Genomic DNA, 21,203 nt, shown 5'->3' on the forward strand with positions numbered 1-21,203 from the left:
CTTTGCATGGGGGTTCACTGTCAATGCATAGTAGACTCACAGACAACTTATGTGGCTAACAGGGAGTTTGCTATTGACTGCTGATGGCACGGATTTTAATTTTAAGGACATATGGATGGAGCCTGCACCATGCATGATCTGCTCATGTGCTCTGGCATTCCAGTCAGGGAGAGCCAGAAATGAGGTTTCAAAATTACAGCAACTTTTTCATCGTGTCATCAATCTGGTGCATTCTGCCAGCCAAAATTCAAATTTGACTCCACTCTCGATATCTGCGCGATTTTACTGTAATATGGGAGGGAGGGGAATGAAGCAAAATAGTCGGAAACTTTAAAATTCCCTGAAGCTGTCAGCAGTACAAATGTTATTTAGATTCTTTTAAGGTAAGGTTATCCACAAATCTAGTGCTGAAACAATGTGAGAACACAGAATCATGACATCGCGAGCACAAGATTCTGCACACTTCAGTTTATTGTTTGACATTGAAAGTACAAATAATTCAACACAACAGTTTTATGAAAAAACATTTACAGCTGTTTTCAGAAATAATCTAAATTAGCTATGCTAACATTAAGTCATTCATAATTATTGAAGTGTATATTTTACTGCCTGGTCCTAGAAATATTCCAATTAAACAAACACATTGTAGAGAAAATTTTACATGCCTTCCCCACTAATGCTTAGTAAATGCAGCAAACTCTCCCAGCAATTCAGCTCATTCACAGCAGATGGTATATAATATAATCCCTGAACATTGCATGAGGGTTCTGTTAAATTTTAGTTTCGCATTTTTGTGATAAATTATATGATGCATTCTTACACACTTGCTCTCTATAATCCACCTTCAATTCAAAACTATTTCCTTTACATGCAGTTAGTGGGTTTAGCATGGAAAATGCACAAAATAAGCACATTAACCATAACAACAGTACTATTAAGACAACTTTATTGAAAAGATTAACAAGACAAAAGCAATAGCAAATTTAACTATCAACTATATTATGCATAGCGAGTTACTTTTCTAGTACCCAGGGAAGAGCATGACCTTTTTACTCTTACAAAGCACAACATACTAAAGTTATCAGTGCACTGGACAAAGGAGAGCCCTCCCTCAGCCATTTTGTTCCCATAGCTCAATTTTCCTCTCTGTGTAATGGAAAATAAATGCAATTTGTCCATCCCAAATATGAAAAAAAATATTCACAACCAACATGACAATATATTAAACAATATTTTGTTATTTCTGCACAAGTAAATATTTAGATACTTAAGTTTCACTTAGTATCACCTGGAACCATTGTCGTATTAACAATTAAACCAAGTTCTTACAACTTATAAATAAAAACAAATCAATCTTTATATACAAGACATAAACTTAAGAAGCATCTTTCCATAGATAAAATAAACAAATAACTAACTAGCTAAATTCAGTTTGGCAATATGCATCAGATTAGCAATAAAATAAATAAATGATTGGATGAAACAATGCCAACAGTGTTCTGTTTGCCAAAATGGAATATCAAGGGCTAAAGTGGATTCAAAGTCTTCAACAAATTCAACACAAACAAGTAACATCAGTTCAGATAAAACAAGTTCTTATTTAGAATACAAGATATGTAATTTCATTAGCACCTACCTACTGCTTCAACTAAGGAAGTTTGGACATTTATTTTAGGAAACAAATTCAGCAATTTTAATGATATTGCCCGGCTGTTACTGATGACTTAAAAAAAACTCTCTAGCAACTAATCTCCTTGCCTTTGGGTTTTGACTGTGGGGAACTGTGTGCCTGGGGAGATCACTCCCGATTATTACTTTATGAAAGATATGAACATCATCTGTTTTTACCCATCGTTCAAAAAACAATCTATATTCCAATTTAAAACATACATCTTGATCCTAAAAAGTACCAGTACAGTATGAACATGACAAAGTTGTCCTTTATCCCCATATTCGTCAGTCAAAATACTTTTTTTTCAAATCCAGATCCTGTAAAAATTCTCCTTTTTTTTATAAAAATAGATCTTTTGAAACCCATTTTCAGCAAAGAGACCATCTCTTTGGCAACATTGTTTAAGTTAAGTCATGTCATCAGGTGTCCCCCTTTTCCCCTTCCCAACCAGGAAATTATTTAATGTTTACATGATAGAAAATAAAGGGAATAACTAAAACATCTGCAAAAGCATTTCAGCAGATCTGTTTCTTTGAACAGGGGTGGGGACGGGGTGAGGTGGCTGTTTTAACAAATCAATTTAGGTCTTATTTTTGAGAAGTTTTCTTTAAAAATGTCAATTTTTTCTTCATCTTTTAAATGTGAATGGGTGACTTAAAAAGGTCCACCTTCAAAGAAGGTAGAAAAAGTAGCAGGCTGGGTAAAAATTCCTGCACATTTTATCTATGTATATTTTGAACAATAACAGCTATGAAAGAACATTCAATGCATCAAAGTCTTCTAGCATTATAAAATCATTTCCTGCTTCATCACAGGATATCCTATGTTAATACTTAGGCAACACTGGCTTATGAAGTCCATTTTTAGTATAAGCCTTTTAAAGTTCAATTTGTTCTTGAATGTAACACTGCATTTGCACTTCAGGATTTGTGGGTTTTGTTGGTTTTAAATGATACTTGCAGAACTCTATCACCCAAGCGGTATCCATTTAGGCTTGCAATTGCCATGGCTGCCTCATCATAGTTTGTCATGGTGACAAACCCAAATCCCTTGCATTTGTTGGTGCTAAAATCACGAATGACCTTGACATTGTTTACGGCTCCAAATGGTCCAAACAGCTGCCAAAGAACACTTTCATCTGAGTCAGGGGAAAGGTTGTAGACGAAGATACACCAGCCTGTTCCAGTGTGTCCAGGAATATTCATTCCAACAAGGCTGGTCATGCCATCAATTGTGATAGGTGAGAATCTGTCAAACAAAGAAAGCTGCTACTTCGGATATTTGAGGGATTAGATCAATCCATAACTGATGAATTTGTTACTTTGGATATACTTCTAATATAAGATTAGATCAACCTTTAACAAACTAAAGCTAACATTTAATATAATTATCTTGTTGCTACATTTTTATAGAATATATTATTAACCTGTTTGTTACGGCTTACCATGTGCATATCTTTCTTACATTCATCTGAATAGTTCAGAATCAGAATTTCATTTTTTTACTTCTCTATCTGAAATTTTTTTTCAAAAAAAATTTGAAAATCAAGTCATTCTAATTAAAATTATTATACTTTGTTGGGGCTTTAAATTCAGCTTTTCCGCATACAAAATTTAATATTGAAGTTTGTGTAATGCATATACGTTGCATAATTATGGCAAATGCGATAAATATAATAGTTTAAACCCAATTTAAATAAACAATGGTTGATTACTTCTGATCTAATCTTCCTTCCCATTATTTGTATAGTTATTTTCAAAAATAGGTCCGTCTAGCCTTAAAGCAAAATTCAAACTGCATTTGAAGCCCTAATAAATCACAATGGAACCTGGTCATACGAATAAAGCAGAAAACATTGGGAAAAGAACAGAACTGTGAAAACTCCAAACATTGTGATAAAGGTGCACACAGTTTTCTTTATTCAACTGAAAAGTTTATGAAAAATTCTAAATAAGTAATACACTTCATTCAGGGTGTACACATGGTAGATTGCTTCTCATTGACCATGGTCACTGCAGACATCTTTTTCTTTCAGCTCAATCAGCAGCAATAGCCAATGTACTTGCCCTCCAGCATTTTTGTTACCATATCATTTGTAGCTGTTGCACCTGAATCAACTAAATAGAACAACCTGCAAATTAAAGAAGTGTGTAAACAAAAGAGTTATGGGTCTTTTTTTACAGAACCAAAAGAACTGAAGTCTGAAACAAAAGTCTGACATGTTGGTGAAAGAAATTAAAAAAGTTAGTCAAAATAACTTAACAATCTGTGCCAACATGGACATCTGGCAGTCTGTGGAGTTCTAATTACCTCTTTACGCCATAGGCCATATTAAGCAAATTGTCCAGCCTGAAAAGAGAAGGAGGTCCTTGGGTTAATGTTTCACAGATGGTAACTCATTCAGTGGAACTCCTGATAAATGGTCCATTTTGAGCAAGAGATCTAGAACTTCTGAAGGGTGTAATCTAGTAACCAATACTTCCCCAGTCAGACTTTCATCTTGATTTGTTTTTTAATTTTTTATAGTTAGCATTAATACACCAAATATTAACTATCTGTCTACTAAGCAATACAACACTTTTTTTCATCAAATGCAGATCCAGTATTTCATTGATAAATGGTTGGTGTAAAAAGCCTGTACTTTATAATGAACGGCATGATTTTAATTCTACCTGCCAGGTGGTATAGGTAAGAGGATGATTCAATTGAGACAGAGGGCTTACCATTTCATTCTTTCCAGCTGCCGATTTTATCACACAGATATTGGCCCAGATATAAGTGGCATTTTTATGAACACATGTAACAGGGTCTTAATTATGTAATGCTAAATATAATAGTCCCATGTAAAACCTTAAAGATTGTTCTTTCAGAACCACAAAGCAACATTTGAAGGGGCATTTAGATCCAGATAACTGAATCAGAGGATCTAAGTGCCATTGTGCTGCTTGGAATTTCCAGCATCTAATTTGCATTTTCATTATTTTCTTTTTCCCTTACTTACCACAGTAAATTTTATCTTCCCATCAGGGGTGTTTTTATTTCCAGTTTCAAATGAACAGTTGGAAGAAGAGAAGCAGCAGCCGCTGCCTCAGCATCCAACAACAAGTTGCAATGTTCGTAGGCGGCCATACTCAGCACAAAGAATACGTAGGCCAAAAGTAAGTTTCTTGGATTTATCTGGAGATTGCCCTTCTCCAAACAGATCGCCTGTTATGTTCCTGGCCACTACTTAAGCCAATGGTGTTCAAAGCACAACACCCATTAACTTCCCTGCCATTGGCTCTTTCCTGACTGCTGCAAGGGACTTATACCAATCTTCAGTAACCAATTTATTAAACTCATGGAGTATGGCTTGGATAGAGAAACCAGACATCTGGCTGTCTGGAAGCTGTTAATTACAGCCTACTAAAAGCTACAAGCTATTTCTCTTTGAAGTGAATAGAGGCCCTGCAGATCAAAAGTTCTGAAGGGGTTTAATGCCTTGTGATGTGGCTTTGGCTTTCTATTGAGTTACAGTTGCTGCTTTCTAGAAATCTGTCTGAGGCAGCAAATGTAAGGTACAGGCGATTGAAAAAATGTGATTTTGTTCATTCTTTCTGCCTGGAACGCTCTTCAGCTTCCAGGCAGGGGTGACTGAGGGGGGAAAGGGGCACTGTTATGAGGACATTCTCTGCTCTGGTGGTTCTCTGGTGGGGAGGTTCTCTGTTATGGGGGGTTCTCTGATATGGTAGGAGTCTCTGGTGGGTGGAGGGTCTGATAGAGTTGTCTGTTGGGGGCCGGGTCACTCTCATACACGCGTTCTGTGGCAGGGTGGCTCAGCAATTCCCGTGGTGGGGATGTCCCTACTTGTCAGTGAAGGGGTGGGATTTTCATTGCAGGGGAGGAGGCCACCTGCTAAAAGTGGCGGCCTGAAAGCATAATCTGCGTCAGAATCGCTTGTGATCCCCACCATGCATAAAGTTGCATGGCTAGGGAGAGTGAATTGCTTCTGGGCACCACGCAGAATCCAGCCCAATGTTAAGAGGGTAAAATTAAAGGCCCTCTATCTGAATGTAAGCAGTATTCTCAACAAGATAGATGACTTGAAGGTGCAAATAGAGATAAATGTGATTTGATTGCCATTGTGGAGACGTGGTTACAGGGTGATCAAGTGTGGGAACTGAATATTAAAGGATATTTGTCATTTAGGAAGGGTAGGCAAAGAGGAAAAGGAAATGTTGCAACACTGTTAATAAGGGACGAGATCAGTGCATAGGTGAGAGAGGATCTGAGATCAAAGGATCAAGATGTAGAATCAGTTTTCATGGAGCTAAGAAGCAGCAAGCAGCATTGGTGGAAGATGTTCAGAAGCTCCCAAATGTAGTGGTAACATTGGGCTCAGTGTAAATCAGGAAATCAGAGCAGCATGTAACATGGGCAACACAGTAATAATGAGTGATTTGAATTTACATGTAGACTGGGGTAAACCTAATTAGCACTAATATTGTGGAGAATGAATTCCTGGAGTGTCTCTGGAGCAGTATGTTGAAGAACCAACTTGGGATTGGGCTATTTTAGATTTAATGTATGAGAAAGGGCTAATTAATAACCTTGCTGTAAAGAAGTCTTTATGAAATAGTGACCACAATATGACAATTTTTTACATTAAGTTTTAAAGTGATATTGTTCATTCTGAAACTAGGGTTTTAAATCTGAACAAAAGAAACCATGAAGGTTTGAAGGGCAAGTTGTCTATGGCAGATTGAGAAAATACATTGAAAGATTTGACGGCACACAGGCAATGGCTAGCATTTAGATGAATATTACACGTTCTACAACAAATATATGTTCCTGTAAGTCACAACAACCTAATGGGAATGGTCAATTGTGATGTGAGTGTCCCGTTAAGAAATGTTTTGTTTTATCACATGGCTTCAGTTATGTCATTGTGTGAGTGGAGCTGGGCTGTGGCTCTGAGTTTTACTTTCGTTTTGGTTTGGGCTTATTTTGTGGCTCTGAGTTTTTACTTTCGTTTTCACTTTTGGCTGCTGGACTCAGACAGAGAAGTCTTGTCTTGCCTCTCTATCTGCATTTTAAAAGCTATTTCCAGATTACTTGATAACTTGAAAAGAAATAACTGGTTTCTGGAAGGAATTCAAACCTGCTGTTATGAAAAGGAAACAAGAGTGTCAAGAGCTGTGCCACACCTTTGAAAAGGGGTTTCTGGTTTATGGGATCTTGTTACTAAATTCGAACAGCTTAAAAGGGGAATTTATTAAGGGTGATACATAGATTACTGTAGCTGTGTGGGGTATTTATGTTTGTAGTTGATAAAAATGCTTACTGTGTGTATTTATTAAAATGTTAACTGAATTTGGGGAATAAAGCTTGTTTTTGATTAAAAGTGCTTAAGGCCTCTGTTGAATAACACCTGAAAGACAGGCCCTTGTGCTCATCGTAACCAAAGTCTATAAACAGTTGTAGGTCAGGTGAACTCCATGATATACTTTGGAATTTTCTAAACCCTGGCCCATAACAGAATCAACAGTGGCTAAGAAAATAAGTTCAAGGTTGCATTAGATCAGAGGACGTGGCTTATAAAGTTGCCATAGAAAGTGGTAAACCTTCAGATTGGGAGCAATTTAGAGTCCAACAAAGGAGGACCAAGAAACTGACAAAGAGAAAAGGGAATATGAATGCAAATAGCGAGAAACATAAAGATGGACTGTAAAAGGTACTTTAAGTATGTGAAAAGGAAAAGATTAGCAAGAACAAATTTGGATCCGTTATAGGCAGAGACAGGAAAATTTATAATGAAGAATAGGGAAACGGTGGAAAAATTACTTTGTGTCTGTCTTCATGGAGGAAGATGCAGAACATTTCCCAGAAACAATAAGGAACCAAAGGCCTTGTAAAAGTGTGGAACTGAAATACATCAGTATTAATAAAGAGCTAGTACTCAAAACATTAATTGGATTTGAGGTTGATAAACCACCTGGATCAGATGAACTACATTCCAGAGTGTTGAAGGCAGTGGCTATACAGTGGATACATTGGTGGTCATATTTCAAAATTCTATAGATTCTGGGAAGTTTCCTACAAGCTGGAAATTGGAAAATGTAATGCCATTTTTTAAGAAGGGAAGGAGAGCGAAAACTGAGAACTATAGACCTGTTAGTTTCACGTCAGTGGTAGGGAAATGTTAGAATCTATTTGAACTCAGAAACTAATGATATGATTGGGCAGAGTCAAGATGGATTTATGAAAGGGAAATCATGGCCTGATTTTCCAGCCTTTGTGATTCACATTTCCTGCTGGCAGTGCACCCCGCCTGTGGATTTCCCAATTATGTCAGGTGGCTTCAATGGGAAATCCCATTGGCAAACAGAGGGAAGATAAAGTCCTGTCACCAACGAATGGCTTGCCGCCGAGAAATATGCAGCTCGGGGACCGTAGAAACACGGTAGCACAAGTGAATAGTACTGTGGCTTCACAGCGCCAGGGACCCAGGTTCGATTCCCTGCTGGGTCACTATCTGTGCGGATCTGCACGTTTCCTCCGGGTGCTCCGGTTTCCTCCCACAGTCCAAAGACCTGCAGGTTAGGTGGATTGGCCATGATAAATTGCTCTTAGTGACCAAAAAGGTTAGGGGGGGGGGGGGGGGTTTAGGTGATGGAGTGAAAGTGAGGGCTTAAGTGGGTTGATGCAGACTTGAATGGCCTCCTTCTGCACTGTATGTTCTATGTTTGAGGAAACTGTTGGAATCTTTTGAGGATGTTACTTGTAACATAGATAAAGGAGAACCAGTACACATGGCGCATTTGGATTTTTTGAAAGCTTTTGAAAAGGTACCACACAGGAGGGTATTATTATTAGAGCACATGGGATTGGGAGTAATATACTGCTACATAGTGAGAATTAGTTAGCAGACAGAAAACAGAGAGTGGGAATAAACGGGCCATTCTCAGGATGGCAGGCTGTGACTAGTGGGGTACTCAAGGATCAGTGTTGGGGTCACAGCTGTTGACAATCTACAGAAATGATTTGGATGTGGGGACCAAACATAATATTTCAAAATTTGCAGATGACACAAAACTAGGTGGGAATGTAATTAATGAGGCAGGTGCAAGGAGGCTTCAAGGGGATTTGGATAGACTAAGTGAGTAGGCAAGAACATGGCAGATGCAATATAATGTGGATAAGTATAAAGTTATCCCCTTCAGTAGGAAAAACAGAAAGGCAGAGTATTTATTAAATGGGGAAAGTTTGGGAAGTATTGCTGTCCATAGGGACTTGGGTGTCCTTGTTCATGAGTCACTAAAAACTAGCATGCAAGTGTACTAAGCAATTAGGATGCAAATAGTGTGTTGGTCTTCATTGCAAGGTAATTTCGGTACATGAGTAAATATGTCTTGCTGCAAATGTATGCAGCCTCAGTTAGACCCCATCTGTACTATTCCGCATAGTTTTGGGCTCCTTATCTAAGGAAGGATATACTTGCCAGAGAAGAAGTGCAAAGGAGATTGACCAGTCTAATGCAGTGGATGGTGGGATTATTTTTGAGGAGAAAATGAGGAAACTGGGTCTGCATTCACTTTTTCTTTATGAGTTTGTAAGAATGAGGTGATCTCATTGAAACCCACAAAGGTCTAATAGGGCATGACTGGATAGATGTAGATAGGTTGTTTCCCCTGGCTCATGAGTCTAGAATCAGGGGACAACATCTCAGAATAAGTGGCAGGCCTTTAAGATTGTGATGAGGAGGATGCTTTTTACTCAAAGGGTGGTGAAGCTTTGGAATTCTCTACTCCAGTGGAAGCTCAATCATTAAGCATGTTCAAGACAGAAATCACTAGAATTTCTGATACCAATGACATCAAGGGATAAGTGGATAGTGGGGGAAAATGGCAGTGGTAGATGATCGGCCATGATCTGTTAGAATGGTGGAGCAGGTTTGATGGGCTGAATGCCTACTCAGACTCCTAATTTACTAAAAAGGTCACTCATGTCAAGAGACAACACAGATGTGTTCAGAGATTTGCAGCAGTGGTTGGCTTTCTTTGTTTTCAGTGCGTTATTGACTGTGTCCATGTTGTAATCGTAGCACCAGCAAGCAGTGTTCTTGAATAGGAAAGGTCACCACTCCATTAATACCTAACTGGTCTCTGACCACAGAAACACGATCACGCAATGTTCCCATGTGCATCTGTCATAGCATTTTAATCCTTTGATACTCAACCATCCCACTATTTAAGGGCGACATGGTGGTGCAGTGGTTAGCAATGCTGCCTCATAGTGCCAGGGACCCAGGTTCAATTCCGGTCTCAGGTCAGTTTGTGCGGCGTTTGCACGTTCTCCCCGTGTCTGTGTAGGGTTCCTCCGGGTGCTTCAGTTTCCTCCCAGTCCCAAGATGTGCAGGTTAGGTGGATCGGTCATGCTAAATTTCCCCTTAGTATCCAACGGTTAGGTGGGCTTACGAGAATAAGGTGGGGAGATGGGCCTAGGTAGGGTGCTCTTTCAGAGGGTTGGTGCAGACTCGATGGGCCAAATGGCCTCCTCTGCAGTGTAGGGATTCTATGATTCTGTTTGATTCCTTCACCAATATAACAAATGGTTCATGACACCTATTTGTTACCTCACCATGTCCAAGCAACAAATATTTGATCAAAATGAGACGACCATTTGGATGATTACTAAGAATACAGCAGGGCTACTGAAACAGAGATTTAGGTGTCTGAACAGGTTTGGAGCTGATGGCCAACATGTCCCAGAAAGGTTTCCCATATTAGTCATATGCTGTATGTTGCTCGACAGAAAAGTTGCATTTGAAGGATGCAGAGTAAGAGCAGCATTCCACCTTGGATGAAAACGTTCAGGGTGAAGACAAGGAACCTTCAGAAGGAGAGCAACATCCTGTAGCAAGAGATTCAAGGGATCAGTTCATTGCTGTAATTCTGGTTTATCTTCTCATTCTCCAATTATTCAGCCAACTTCTACATTGATGACAGGCTGCATGTTTCCCGATGTGATAAGAGTGGTCAGACTGTTAATCACATTGAAATGAGGCCCGCAAGTTAAAAATTGTCTAGGTTTCAAGCTGGTGATGTCACAGTCATCTGCCCACTGCTTTCGTGTCAATATCGTGTTAACATTTGTGATTCATTCCACATCTATGTTCTATATGTATAAATTTGAAAAGTCATAAACTGGTTTTCAGGTGTACCTTATTCATTATGGCTATGAGATAATTTTTATGTTGAAATATTTTCTAATGCAAGGCCTGGAATCTAAGGAAACCTTCTATTTTTTTTTTACCTCCTATTTGGTCTATCGCACATTTTACAGAATTTCTTTAAAGTTTGGGCGAGATAGTACCTTGATGATAAAATTCTCAATGCATCAATATAAGTCTTATGTAAAACAGTTACATTTATTTTTAAATTACTTAATGTGCTGCAGGCACATTAAATAGCAGTTGTAGAATGTGAACTGTATTCCATGTGAGAGATTGACGATGGCTTTGTTGCTTGAATTTGTTGCTTCTGGTGATTGTTAGATCAATCACTTGTGCAATATAAAATGTATCCTCGGGTTTTCAGCAACAACAATTGCTTGCATTTATACATCCCTTTAACATGGACAAACATCCCAAGGCATTTCATGGAGTGTAATCAGGCAAAAATGAATGCTAAGTCAAAGAAGCAAATACGAGGAGGGATGATCAAAAGTTTGGGCAAAGGTCTTGAAGCTTGAAAGGAGGTGTTCAGAGGGAATTTACGATTGTGGGGCCTAAACCTAAACAACTGAAATTCTAGTCTCAATTGGAGAGAGGGTACACAAAGGCTAGAGTTGAAGGAACAGAGGGGATTATGGTTAAAGGGTAGAGGATATTACATAAGTGGCGTGCAAGATGGTGGCTTAGTGGTACTGTCACTGGGATAGTAAACTCGAAGCTCAGGCTTATACTTTGGGGACACCTGTTCAAATCCCACCATAGCAGCTGGTGGAATTTGAATCCAATTAGTAAATCTGAAATTGAAAAACAAACCTACTCTCAATAATTGTGACCATGAAACCATTGTAGCAAAAACTGGTTCAATCATGTCCTTCAGGGAAGGAAATCTGCCATTCTTATCTGGTCTGGTGACTCCAGACCACACAGCAATATTGTTGACTCTGAATTAACTGATCAAATGGCCTCCTATTTGCTGCAAGTCCAAAAGGAATTAAATCAGCCTCAATCAAGGCACTGAAACCAACAATGGTAAACCCAGCCCTGTAAGGACAGACCCACCAGGGGCACAATTATATATAATCAAGAGGGAGTTGTCCTGCGTATTAATTCAGTATTGACTCCGGGCCCCATTAAGTCTCATTGCATCAGGTGAAACATAGGCAAGCAATTGTCCTGTTGGTTACCATCTTCCGCCCCCTCCCCATAGCTGGTGAATTAGTCCTCCTCCATGTTGAATATCAATTGGAAGGAGCACTGAGGATGGCAGGACAACAGAAACTACTCTGGTTTGGGGAGGGTTCACAAAAGTGTTAACATTACTAACTGAGCTGTACGAGTCCTAAAGGGCATAGCTGCTACATAATCTGCAGCAAGTGGTGAGAGGATCAACACCAAGAATAAACCTACTTGACTTCACTCTCACCAATCTACCTGTCGCAGATGCATGTGTTCATGACAGGAATTACTACTGCCAAGTCCTTATGGAGAGCAAGTCCCGCCTTGGATATCCTCCATTGTGTTATGTAGCACTACCACTGTGCTGGATGGAACAGATTTCAAATAGATTTTGCAGCTTAAAAATGGGCATCCAGGGACACTAAGGGCCAATACCAGTGTCAGAATTGTATTCGATCACAATCTATATTCGTAAGAGAAATGTTGATGTCATGTTGAGAATTTCATATTGGAAGAAGCTGAGAGGACAGTCTGGCAAAGTGGATGAGATCAATCATCTGCTTTCTGCACTGCATGGTGTTTATGGCGTGGTTAGCAGTTGCACTGACCTCCTGAGCAACAGCTTCCCAGACCAGAGAGGTGAGGTTAGTGTGCTTCCTGGAGACACCTCTTGGGTAGAGAATATGCATCTGCGCTCAGACTACTTGAATCAAGGCCTCGAGGGCATGATAGTTGAATCAGGGTGCGGAACTCTTCTTGAAGCTGTTTGCCTTTTGCCTCTGAGTTACAAACATCCTGCACTGTCTTGTGAAGACAGGTGGGCCGGACAGACTGATAGGAGTGTGCTGGACTGGCATTGACATATGACGCCAGCTGACGGCAGGTAGACAAATCAGCTCCCAGCTCGTCAGATGATTCAGAGAGATTCTCGCATGTGTATAACTAATGCGGCTCCAAATGCTGAATCGGGAGCAAGTGCACACCATTCTGGCCAGCTGGAACAGTGCTGCTGGAACTGCGCACAACTGCATTTAGAAAACAAATTGAGAATTCCACCTTCTGTTTCCTGTCACTCAACTAACTTTGTATCCATGCAGCAACTGTCCCTTTTAATCTGTGGGTTTTAACTTTGTTGACAAGCCTGTTATATGGCACTTTATCAAACGCCTTTTGGAAGTCCATGGGGCTGGTTTCTCCAAAATAGGGGCTATGTCACCATGACAGCATCAAAACGCTGGCGTTTCACTCTGGACTTTACTTAAGAAAGACCTGAGCAATTCTCCTACCTTCAGGGGGCTGGCAGGGCTTCTCACAGCTCTGGCTGCGGATATGGGGCCCTGCACTTCCGGTCGCAAGTCGGCGCATGCACACGGTGGCGTCCACCCCGTGCGACATGGCGGACTCGCACCACAGACCATCATGCTGAATGTAGGCCAACCAGAGATCACGCACGCCTCCGGAACCCTGCCACCCAATCGCTCCCCTGGCCGTCCATGAGGCCCCCCCCCACTGGTGATTGATTCCCCCGCCCCCACCAGAACAGCCGCGGACTGAGTCCGCAGCCGCCACCCGAGGTTCCCGACGGTCGATACATGGTTAGAACCACGCCGTTGGGAACTTGGCAGGTTTCGGGCGAAGAATCGCCTGCGGGGGATCTTCCAATGGCCCCCTACCCGCACTGCGTAGATCGCATGCGAGGGATTCCCGAGCGATTCTCCGGCTTCAGCGGCGCCGGTCCCGATTTCCGGGTAAACGGCCATTCTCCGTCCCCGTGCCGAAATTGGGTTCAGCGCGGAGAATCCAACCCCAGATATATCATATCAAATGTATTACCCTCGTCAATCCTCTCTTATTACCTTATCAAACAACTCAATCAAGTTAGTTAAACATGTTTTGCCCTTCGCAAACCTATGCTGGCTTTCCTTAATCAATCTACAAATGTCCAAATGATTGTTAATTTTGTTCTAAGTTATTGTGTCTAAACTTTTCCCCATTACTGAGATAACTGACTCGCCTGCAATTACAGGGTTGATCTTGCAAAAGGATGTGACATTTGCAAATCACCAGCCCTCTGGGACCACCCCTGGATCTAAGGAGGAGTTGAAGATCATCGCCAGTGCCTGTGCAATTTCCCCGTTACTTCTCTCCCATTATTCTCGGATACATCTGATTCCGGTGCTGATGACTTATTAACTGAAAGTGCAGCCGACCTATCTAATATCAATTTTTAGCCCATCCAGTGTCTCAACTCCTCTTTCATTGTAACTTGGGGAGCATCTTCCTTGGAAAAAAAACAATGCAAAGTACTAATTTATTACTTCTGCTTCCAAGTGGATATTTCCTTTTTTGGTCCCCAACTGGCCCCGTGCTCCTTTTACCCGTTTACTATTTTTAAGCCTAAAAAAGGCTTCAGGATTTTCTTTTATGTCTCTCAGACTCTTCTCGTACGCTCTCTTTGCTTTTCATATTTTTTTCAGTTTCCTCCTGAACTTTCAATATTCAGTCTGGTTCTGACTTGTATTATCAACCTTACATCCGTCATGTGAATCCTTTTCTATGTGTCATATTACTCTCTTTCATCATATAGAGATCTCTCAATCTATTTGTCCTACAATTACCCCTTGTGGGAATGCTCTGTAACTGTACCCAAACTAGTTGCTGTCGTCAAGTGCCATTACGAGTGGTTTTCCAAACTTTCCAACTATTGCAACAGTGAATGTTGTTGGAGTCCTGGTTAAGTGAGTCTGAATTTTGTATTGTCTGGATCAACCTGCAGTTCATGGATGTCCATATTGAGTGAGGTGTTGACAAGGGTAGTGTTGTTGCCTTGATAAGAATTGTTTGTACTGACCATATTTGATTAGGGAAAGGGAAACATGAGGGGGTTCCCGCTGCCTACCTCATGTATATTTGAAGGGAACGGAAACACTCTTTCCAGATAATCCTCTGCTTGTTGTCTTTGGAGGTCTTAGCTCCTCGACCTACACTGTGATAGAATCCAAACTAGATCCTCTTTAAAAGCAGCTATTGTTCCTCGTTTGCTTGCCAATCTTTTCTATTTAGCTGAGCCAAATCCGTTCTCTCCCCATTGAAGTTGGCCCTCCCCAATCCATTATTTTTTCTGTTTTGTTCCTTAGCCTTTTCCTGAACCAACCTAAACCATTTGATGCTATGATCACTAATCCCTAAATGTTCCCCTACTAACACTTGATCCACTTCTATTTTCCAGAACCAGATCCCTCCTTTCTTGTTGGACCAGAATCAGGGGCACATTTCAGCAGCCTTGTCGCGCCCGATTTGGTGTCGGGACGAAGCCGTTGAATCTTATGAGGGGCCTCTCACAAGATTCACGATGCATGAAACATCTCAATGGAATCTCACGAGATGTCACAATCCTGATCTCACTGGGCGTCATCCTGGCGCGCATATTTAAATGAGCCGATGAGACCTCAACTGGGTGCTGTTTGGTAGTAGTTCACAAAGTCGTGATGGCACCTCAAGGGGCCAGAGACAGGGCAGGGTGACAGTGTGTCACTCCCCCAACATCTAGGGCACCTTGGCGCTGTCAGCCAGCCACCTTGCCCATGACAGGGGTTGGGGGAGCTTGGCCCATAAAAGGTGGGGTGAGGGGGGGCTCAAGTTGGTTGAGGGGGAGGGGGGGGGAGAGGGATTGAAAGATTGGGGCTGCCTTTACTCTTTAAAGATGGCGTCCGATCCGTGAGTAGTCTTCCTGCACTTGCGAACTGAGCTTATCAGTGCAGGAAATGACTTAAAAAGTGACCTTTACAGAGGGTTCTTCACAGAGGCCAAACAAAAATGCAAAGTGCCTTGCCGTTGAATAGCTGGGTCTTTCTCGGCAAAAATCCAGTAAAAGCACCATTCAGTGGACTTACTCAAGCGATGCCACAAATTAAAAAAATTCTCTTGAACACATTTCAGAAATTATTGCCTTTCTCTGCCCTTTATATAACTATTATCCCAGTGTATAATTAGGATAATTCAAGTGACAAATAATAACTGTACCATAATTCTTGCATCTCTGTAAATTTCCTGCAAATTTGTCCCTCTACGTCTTTCCCACTTGTTGATAGCCCGATAGAATGCACCCAGTGGTGCAATGGTGCCTCGTTTGTTTCTTAGCTCTAACCAAATAGATTTGGTCTTTAACCCCTCAAGGAAATCCTCCCTTTCCATCAATGTAACATTCTCCTTCACCAACATTGCCACCCTCTTCCATTATTTCCTTCTTAACATTTCATGAACACCTTCTAGACAGAAATATTTAGTACCAAGACCTGCCCTTTTCTGAGCCAGGTCTGTTATCATATGACATTATATTCCCATGTGGCTATCTGCGTCTGAAGCTCATCGACCTTATTTATCACAGTCTTAGGTGTTCACACACACAGTGAATCGAATTTCGGACTTACTACATTCCCTCTTACTCTGACCCTGCCTAACAACTTACTATTTCTTATTCTAGTGCTATTTCTTTCCTTCAATTCTTTCTATGCCTTGTTTTGCCTCACTAATGTTACATTCCCATGCCAAGTTAGTTTAAACCCTCCCCAATAGCACTGGAAAATCACCCCGCAAGGACACTGGTACTGACATCGTTCAGGTGAAACAAAAGACAGTATGCGTTTCAGTAGTAAATGGACTGAGAGAAAGATGGAAGCAGCAATCAAAACTGTTGATTTGGAAGTCAACAGTTGATAGAGGGTATATAGAGTCTGAAGCTCAACTCATGGTTAAATACAGTAAGAAGTCTTACAACACCAGGTTAAAGTCCAACATGTTCCCATTTTGGTAGGAATAACAGCAAACGGGATTATTATTTAAACGATAAAATATTAAAGCATGCCGCTGTGCAGAGAGACCTGGGTATGCTAGTGCATGAGTCACAGAAAGTTGGTTTACAGGTGCAACAGGTGATTAAGAAGGCAAATGGAATTTTGTCCTTCATTGCTAGAGGGAAGGAGTTTAAGACTAGGGAGGTTATGTTGCAATTGTGTATGGTGTTAGTGAGGCCACACCTGGAGTATTGTGTTCAGTTTTGGTCTCCTTACTTGAGAAAGGACATACTGGCACTGGAGGGCGTGCAGAGGAGATTCACTAGGTTAATCCCAGAGCTGAAGGGGTTGGATTATGAGGAGAGGTTGAGTAGACTGGGACTGTACTCGTTGGAATTTAGAAGGATGAGGGGGGATCTTATAGAAACATTTAAAATTATGAAGGGAATAGATAGGATAGATGCGGGCAGGTTGTTTCCACTGGCGGGTGAAAGCAGAACTAGGGGACATAGCCTCAAAATAAGGGGAAGTAGATTTAGGACTGAGTTTAGGAGGAACTTCTTCACTCAAAGGGTTGTGAATCTATGGAATTCCTTGCCTAGTGAAACAGTTGAGGCTCCTTCATCACATGTTTTTAAGGTAAAGATAGATAGTTTTTTGAAGAATAAAGGGATTAAAGGTTATGGTGTTCGGGCCGGAAAGTGGAGCTGAGTCCACAAAAGATCAGCCATGATCTCATTGAATGGCGGAGCAGGCTCGAGGGGCCAGATGGCCTACTCCTGCTCCTAGTTCTTATGTTCGTTTCAAACACTAGCTTTCGGAGTACTGCTCCTTCCTCAGGTGAAGGAGCAGTGCTCCGAAAGCTAGTGTTTGAAACTAACATGTTGGACGTTAACCTGGTGTTGTAAGACTTCTTACTCTGCACACCCCAGTCCAACGCTGGCATCTCCACATCATGGTTAAATAGGCACTAAGTCTAGTTGTTGTCTTGTGTTTCATCTAGTCTTGTTTCAAGGGTTGGCTGCACTATGAACAATCGTTTTCCACTGATTCCTATTCTCTGTTGCCCTCACTACTATTCCCATAGAGGGGCCAGGCCACGTTCTGATACAATCCATTCATGCCATCTTGGGTCTTTTTTGTGCATGGTTTGCAGGTATTTTGCCTTGCATTACCTCTTTTTCGAAATCCTATCCTCCTGTTCGTATCATGTGTCCAAAAATATGTGAGCTTCTTTGATATCACTGCCTCAGACAAGTTCCTCTTAACACCAGCTTTCTTGAGCATCCACCCGTTTGTCTGCTTAGCTATCCATGACACACGCAATATCTGTCCGAGTACTTTCATTTCAAATGCTCTTAATCAAGCCTCGTTTTGCACTCGTACGTTGGCACTGCCCACACGGGGCTTTCAGAAAGTGAATTTTCATTGTAATCAAGGTTCAATGGTTACTCTGTACCCTTTTAAGTGAGTCCACAATGCCATGAATCCTGTTAAGACTATCCCAAATTTCTTTGATTGACTCTGCATCTTCCGTAATGAGCGATTCAAGATAGCGGAAAGTCAAGCTGTTCAAACTGGACTTGGCTAATCAGAATCTTGCCGGTCTTTCAACTCATCCCATCATCTTTTTTGTTGTTGACATTGATCAGAAGACTGTATTTCTGGTTAACTTTATGAGGCAAATCTGCATATTAGAGCGAGAGAGTTAAGACTCTAATATGCAGTTTCCCGTGGCACCCGAGGTGTTAGCATCTATCCCCTTCGTCTTGGGTGAGCACCGTTCAGCACTGTACCTCCTCCACTGAGTCAATGAGCAGAATAATGTCATTAGCACATGGAAGATTTGAAACTCGCCAGCAGCCAATCAGTACACCACCTTTGTATCTAATAAGTGTCTCTCTCATAATCATTTCTGCCGGGTTGTTGAATAAACCCTTTTTGACCCTGAACCATTCTGAGAGGGTGACGGCATCTCTGACCTTAGCTTGTTGCTTATGATAAGGCTTGGCTAGAAAATCAATTAAATGTGATGGAGTATCCCATGTCTAACATTGTCAACCAGAGTTTCTCGTGTGAGACCAAATACAATGCTTTCTCAAAATCAATGAAGCACATGTATATTGACTGATGTTCTTGGATTCGCGCATTACGATTCTAAGATTAGTGACTTGATCGCTGATTCCTCTTCCACATCAAAAGCTCGATATGAGTTAGTTCAGCCAGAGATAATAGAAGAGGCATGTGCTGGTGATAAGGATATGAATTTTTGAAATGGCAAAAGGCGTTCTAATGGAAAGGTTTCAAAGTGCCATTTATGGTGGGTTTTTCTGGGGGTTTCCCACCAGCCCTGTCAGCGTGTTCCCCACCACTATCTAACCGATTTAACTAAATTGAAACAAAGTCCCAAGCGAGCATGTTTAGTCACGTGTTTCCCCCTATCTAACCCAAATGTCGCTTGATAGCATTGTGTTGGTCAGGCTCATTGTGCGCGGGATTTTGGTCGCACCGCCTTGTGGGACTTGGGTAAATTCCGCGAGGCGTAGTGGTTGCCAGGAAGCCAGCGGAAGATCTCACCCAGCATCTACTAGCCATGTCACGCTCCCGATCAGGCACAACATGGCCAGTAGATCGTGCCCGATAGCTTCAGTTTTCCCACTGTTTTAACAGGGGCTGGGGGGGGGGGGGGGGGGGAAGAGAATTATACCCATGATTGGAAATTAAGCAAATGGTCTGAAAACACAGAGGGCGCGATCCAATGGCCACGTTGCACCTGAAAAGCAGCTTGCCACGGCACAGCGGGCCGATAAAAGCTGGGAGGTCCCGCTCCCAGCATCTACACGGCTCGCAACTGCCAAGGTGCCCAGCTGGTGTGGGCACTGTCAAGATGGCATTTTCTGCACACATGTGATCGGGCTGGGAGTGCCCTGCGCAGGTGTTGGGGGGGCCTCCCATAGTGCGTTCGGGCTGTCGGGGGCCGCTTCGGGGGGCCTCTGAGATCAAGATGCCATTTTTAAATGGCATCCCTATCTCTTGCAACATTGCGGAGATCAGGCAAGCGGAGCTCCCCAGTTTACAATATGGGGCGAGCGCCGGGTAATATATGGCTAAATGTGCTTGCTATGGGACTTTGTTCCCAATTAGATGAATCAAGCCCAGTGGCAGTGGGGGCTGCTTCAAGAACTGGTGTTGTTAATGTATATGTAGAATCTGACCACATAGCTGCAGCTGACAGGTGGAATCCTCCTAGTCCTACGGGTGGGACTGGGAGAGATTTCAGAGAAATATGTAATGTGGGCCGGTATTGACAGTCTACACACACCCTCCCACCTGCCAGCAATGGACAGCATAATTAATTAAGTGTGCCCATTTATGGATGGATTGGCTACCCTGCTGAGATTTTCAAAGTGGCAGATAGCAACCCACCCCCCTGCCCCGAATCAAGCCTGGCAGGTGCCTGGCTGTGGTTTTCTGGCAGCTGGCCTGGGAGGGCTCACAATGTGTCCTGTTTTAATCACCCACCGGAACTGCGGCCATCAGCTGGCCAGAATAGTAGCCACAGGCATCCTGTGGAGGGATTTCCCTCCACATGGATGGCTTCACTGCTTAGGCCACCCTTTATGAGTTCTAATCTCGTTGGAGACACTCTTTTTCCTCTCTTTAAAAGTGACAGCACCCGCTTCTGGCATTGGGTTTTCTGTCCTTCTAAGGTTGCAGGCCCTCTGATTGGGCCTGCAGCCTCAGAGACCCAAATACAAAGGAGAGGCCCTCTTAACTGCCTGCCTCCAGGAAAATCTTGACAGTCCAATCATGTTTTGGACCTAGAAACGGTCCTGATTTATGCTCACAGTCTAAAAGCAAAACGTTCCGCTCAGTGTCACCACAGGGCCCCAAAGAGAAATCTTGCAGGGTTCTAAAGGTACAGTGCGTAGAGAAGCCATTGCTGGAGATGCTTTGGCTATGATCCTATAAAACAATGAGAGGAGTAAAAGACTATACAAAAGCTAATTCTTTGCTTCGCCTCTGGAATTAAAGATGTCTGCATTCAGTGTTCTGAACTTTGATTTTGTACTTTTAACTTAGTGTCTTATTTTTCTTTACATTTCCACTTTAATAAGGACACGGGGATGCCACAGCCAGTAAAATAAGAAACAAAGTTTTATTTACACAAACGACATGTGCACTACCTGGTAGACGGTACCGGGTACCTCTCTCTGTCGGTGCCTTACTGGCTGACCTTATATACATGGGTTAATTGAGATACCCCGCCCTTAGCGGGGGAACTCGTACTCTGACAGGAGCACAGGGAAGACAAGCATTCCCACCCTGTAGGTTCCGCACGGAATAT

The 21,203-nt window shown here is 42.0% G+C and overlaps 1 protein-coding gene across 10 annotated transcripts in view; it reads right to left on the reverse strand.

Moving 5' to 3' along the window:
* Positions 1-453: 453 nt before the first annotated feature.
* Positions 454-21,203, reverse strand: part of elavl4 (ELAV like neuron-specific RNA binding protein 4) — a 116,554-nt gene continuing 95,804 nt past the window's right edge. For 7 of the 10 annotated variants that reach the window (XM_038794288.1, XM_038794287.1, XM_038794289.1 and 4 more), the window contains 2 exons: positions 3,983-4,021; positions 454-2,920 (listed from right to left, as the gene is read on the reverse strand). In XM_038794288.1, coding sequence (XP_038650216.1) covers positions 2,593-2,920; positions 3,983-4,021 — 367 coding nt within the window. In that variant the 3' untranslated portion in view covers positions 454-2,592. The remainder of the gene's footprint in view (positions 2,921-3,982; positions 4,022-21,203) is intronic. The other 3 variants (XM_038794292.1, XM_038794290.1, XM_038794297.1) reach the window with 1 other exon arrangement.

This window comes from Scyliorhinus canicula, chromosome 4 (genome assembly GCF_902713615.1).
Source record: "Scyliorhinus canicula chromosome 4, sScyCan1.1, whole genome shotgun sequence".
Classification (NCBI taxonomy): Eukaryota; Metazoa; Chordata; class Chondrichthyes; order Carcharhiniformes; family Scyliorhinidae; genus Scyliorhinus; species Scyliorhinus canicula.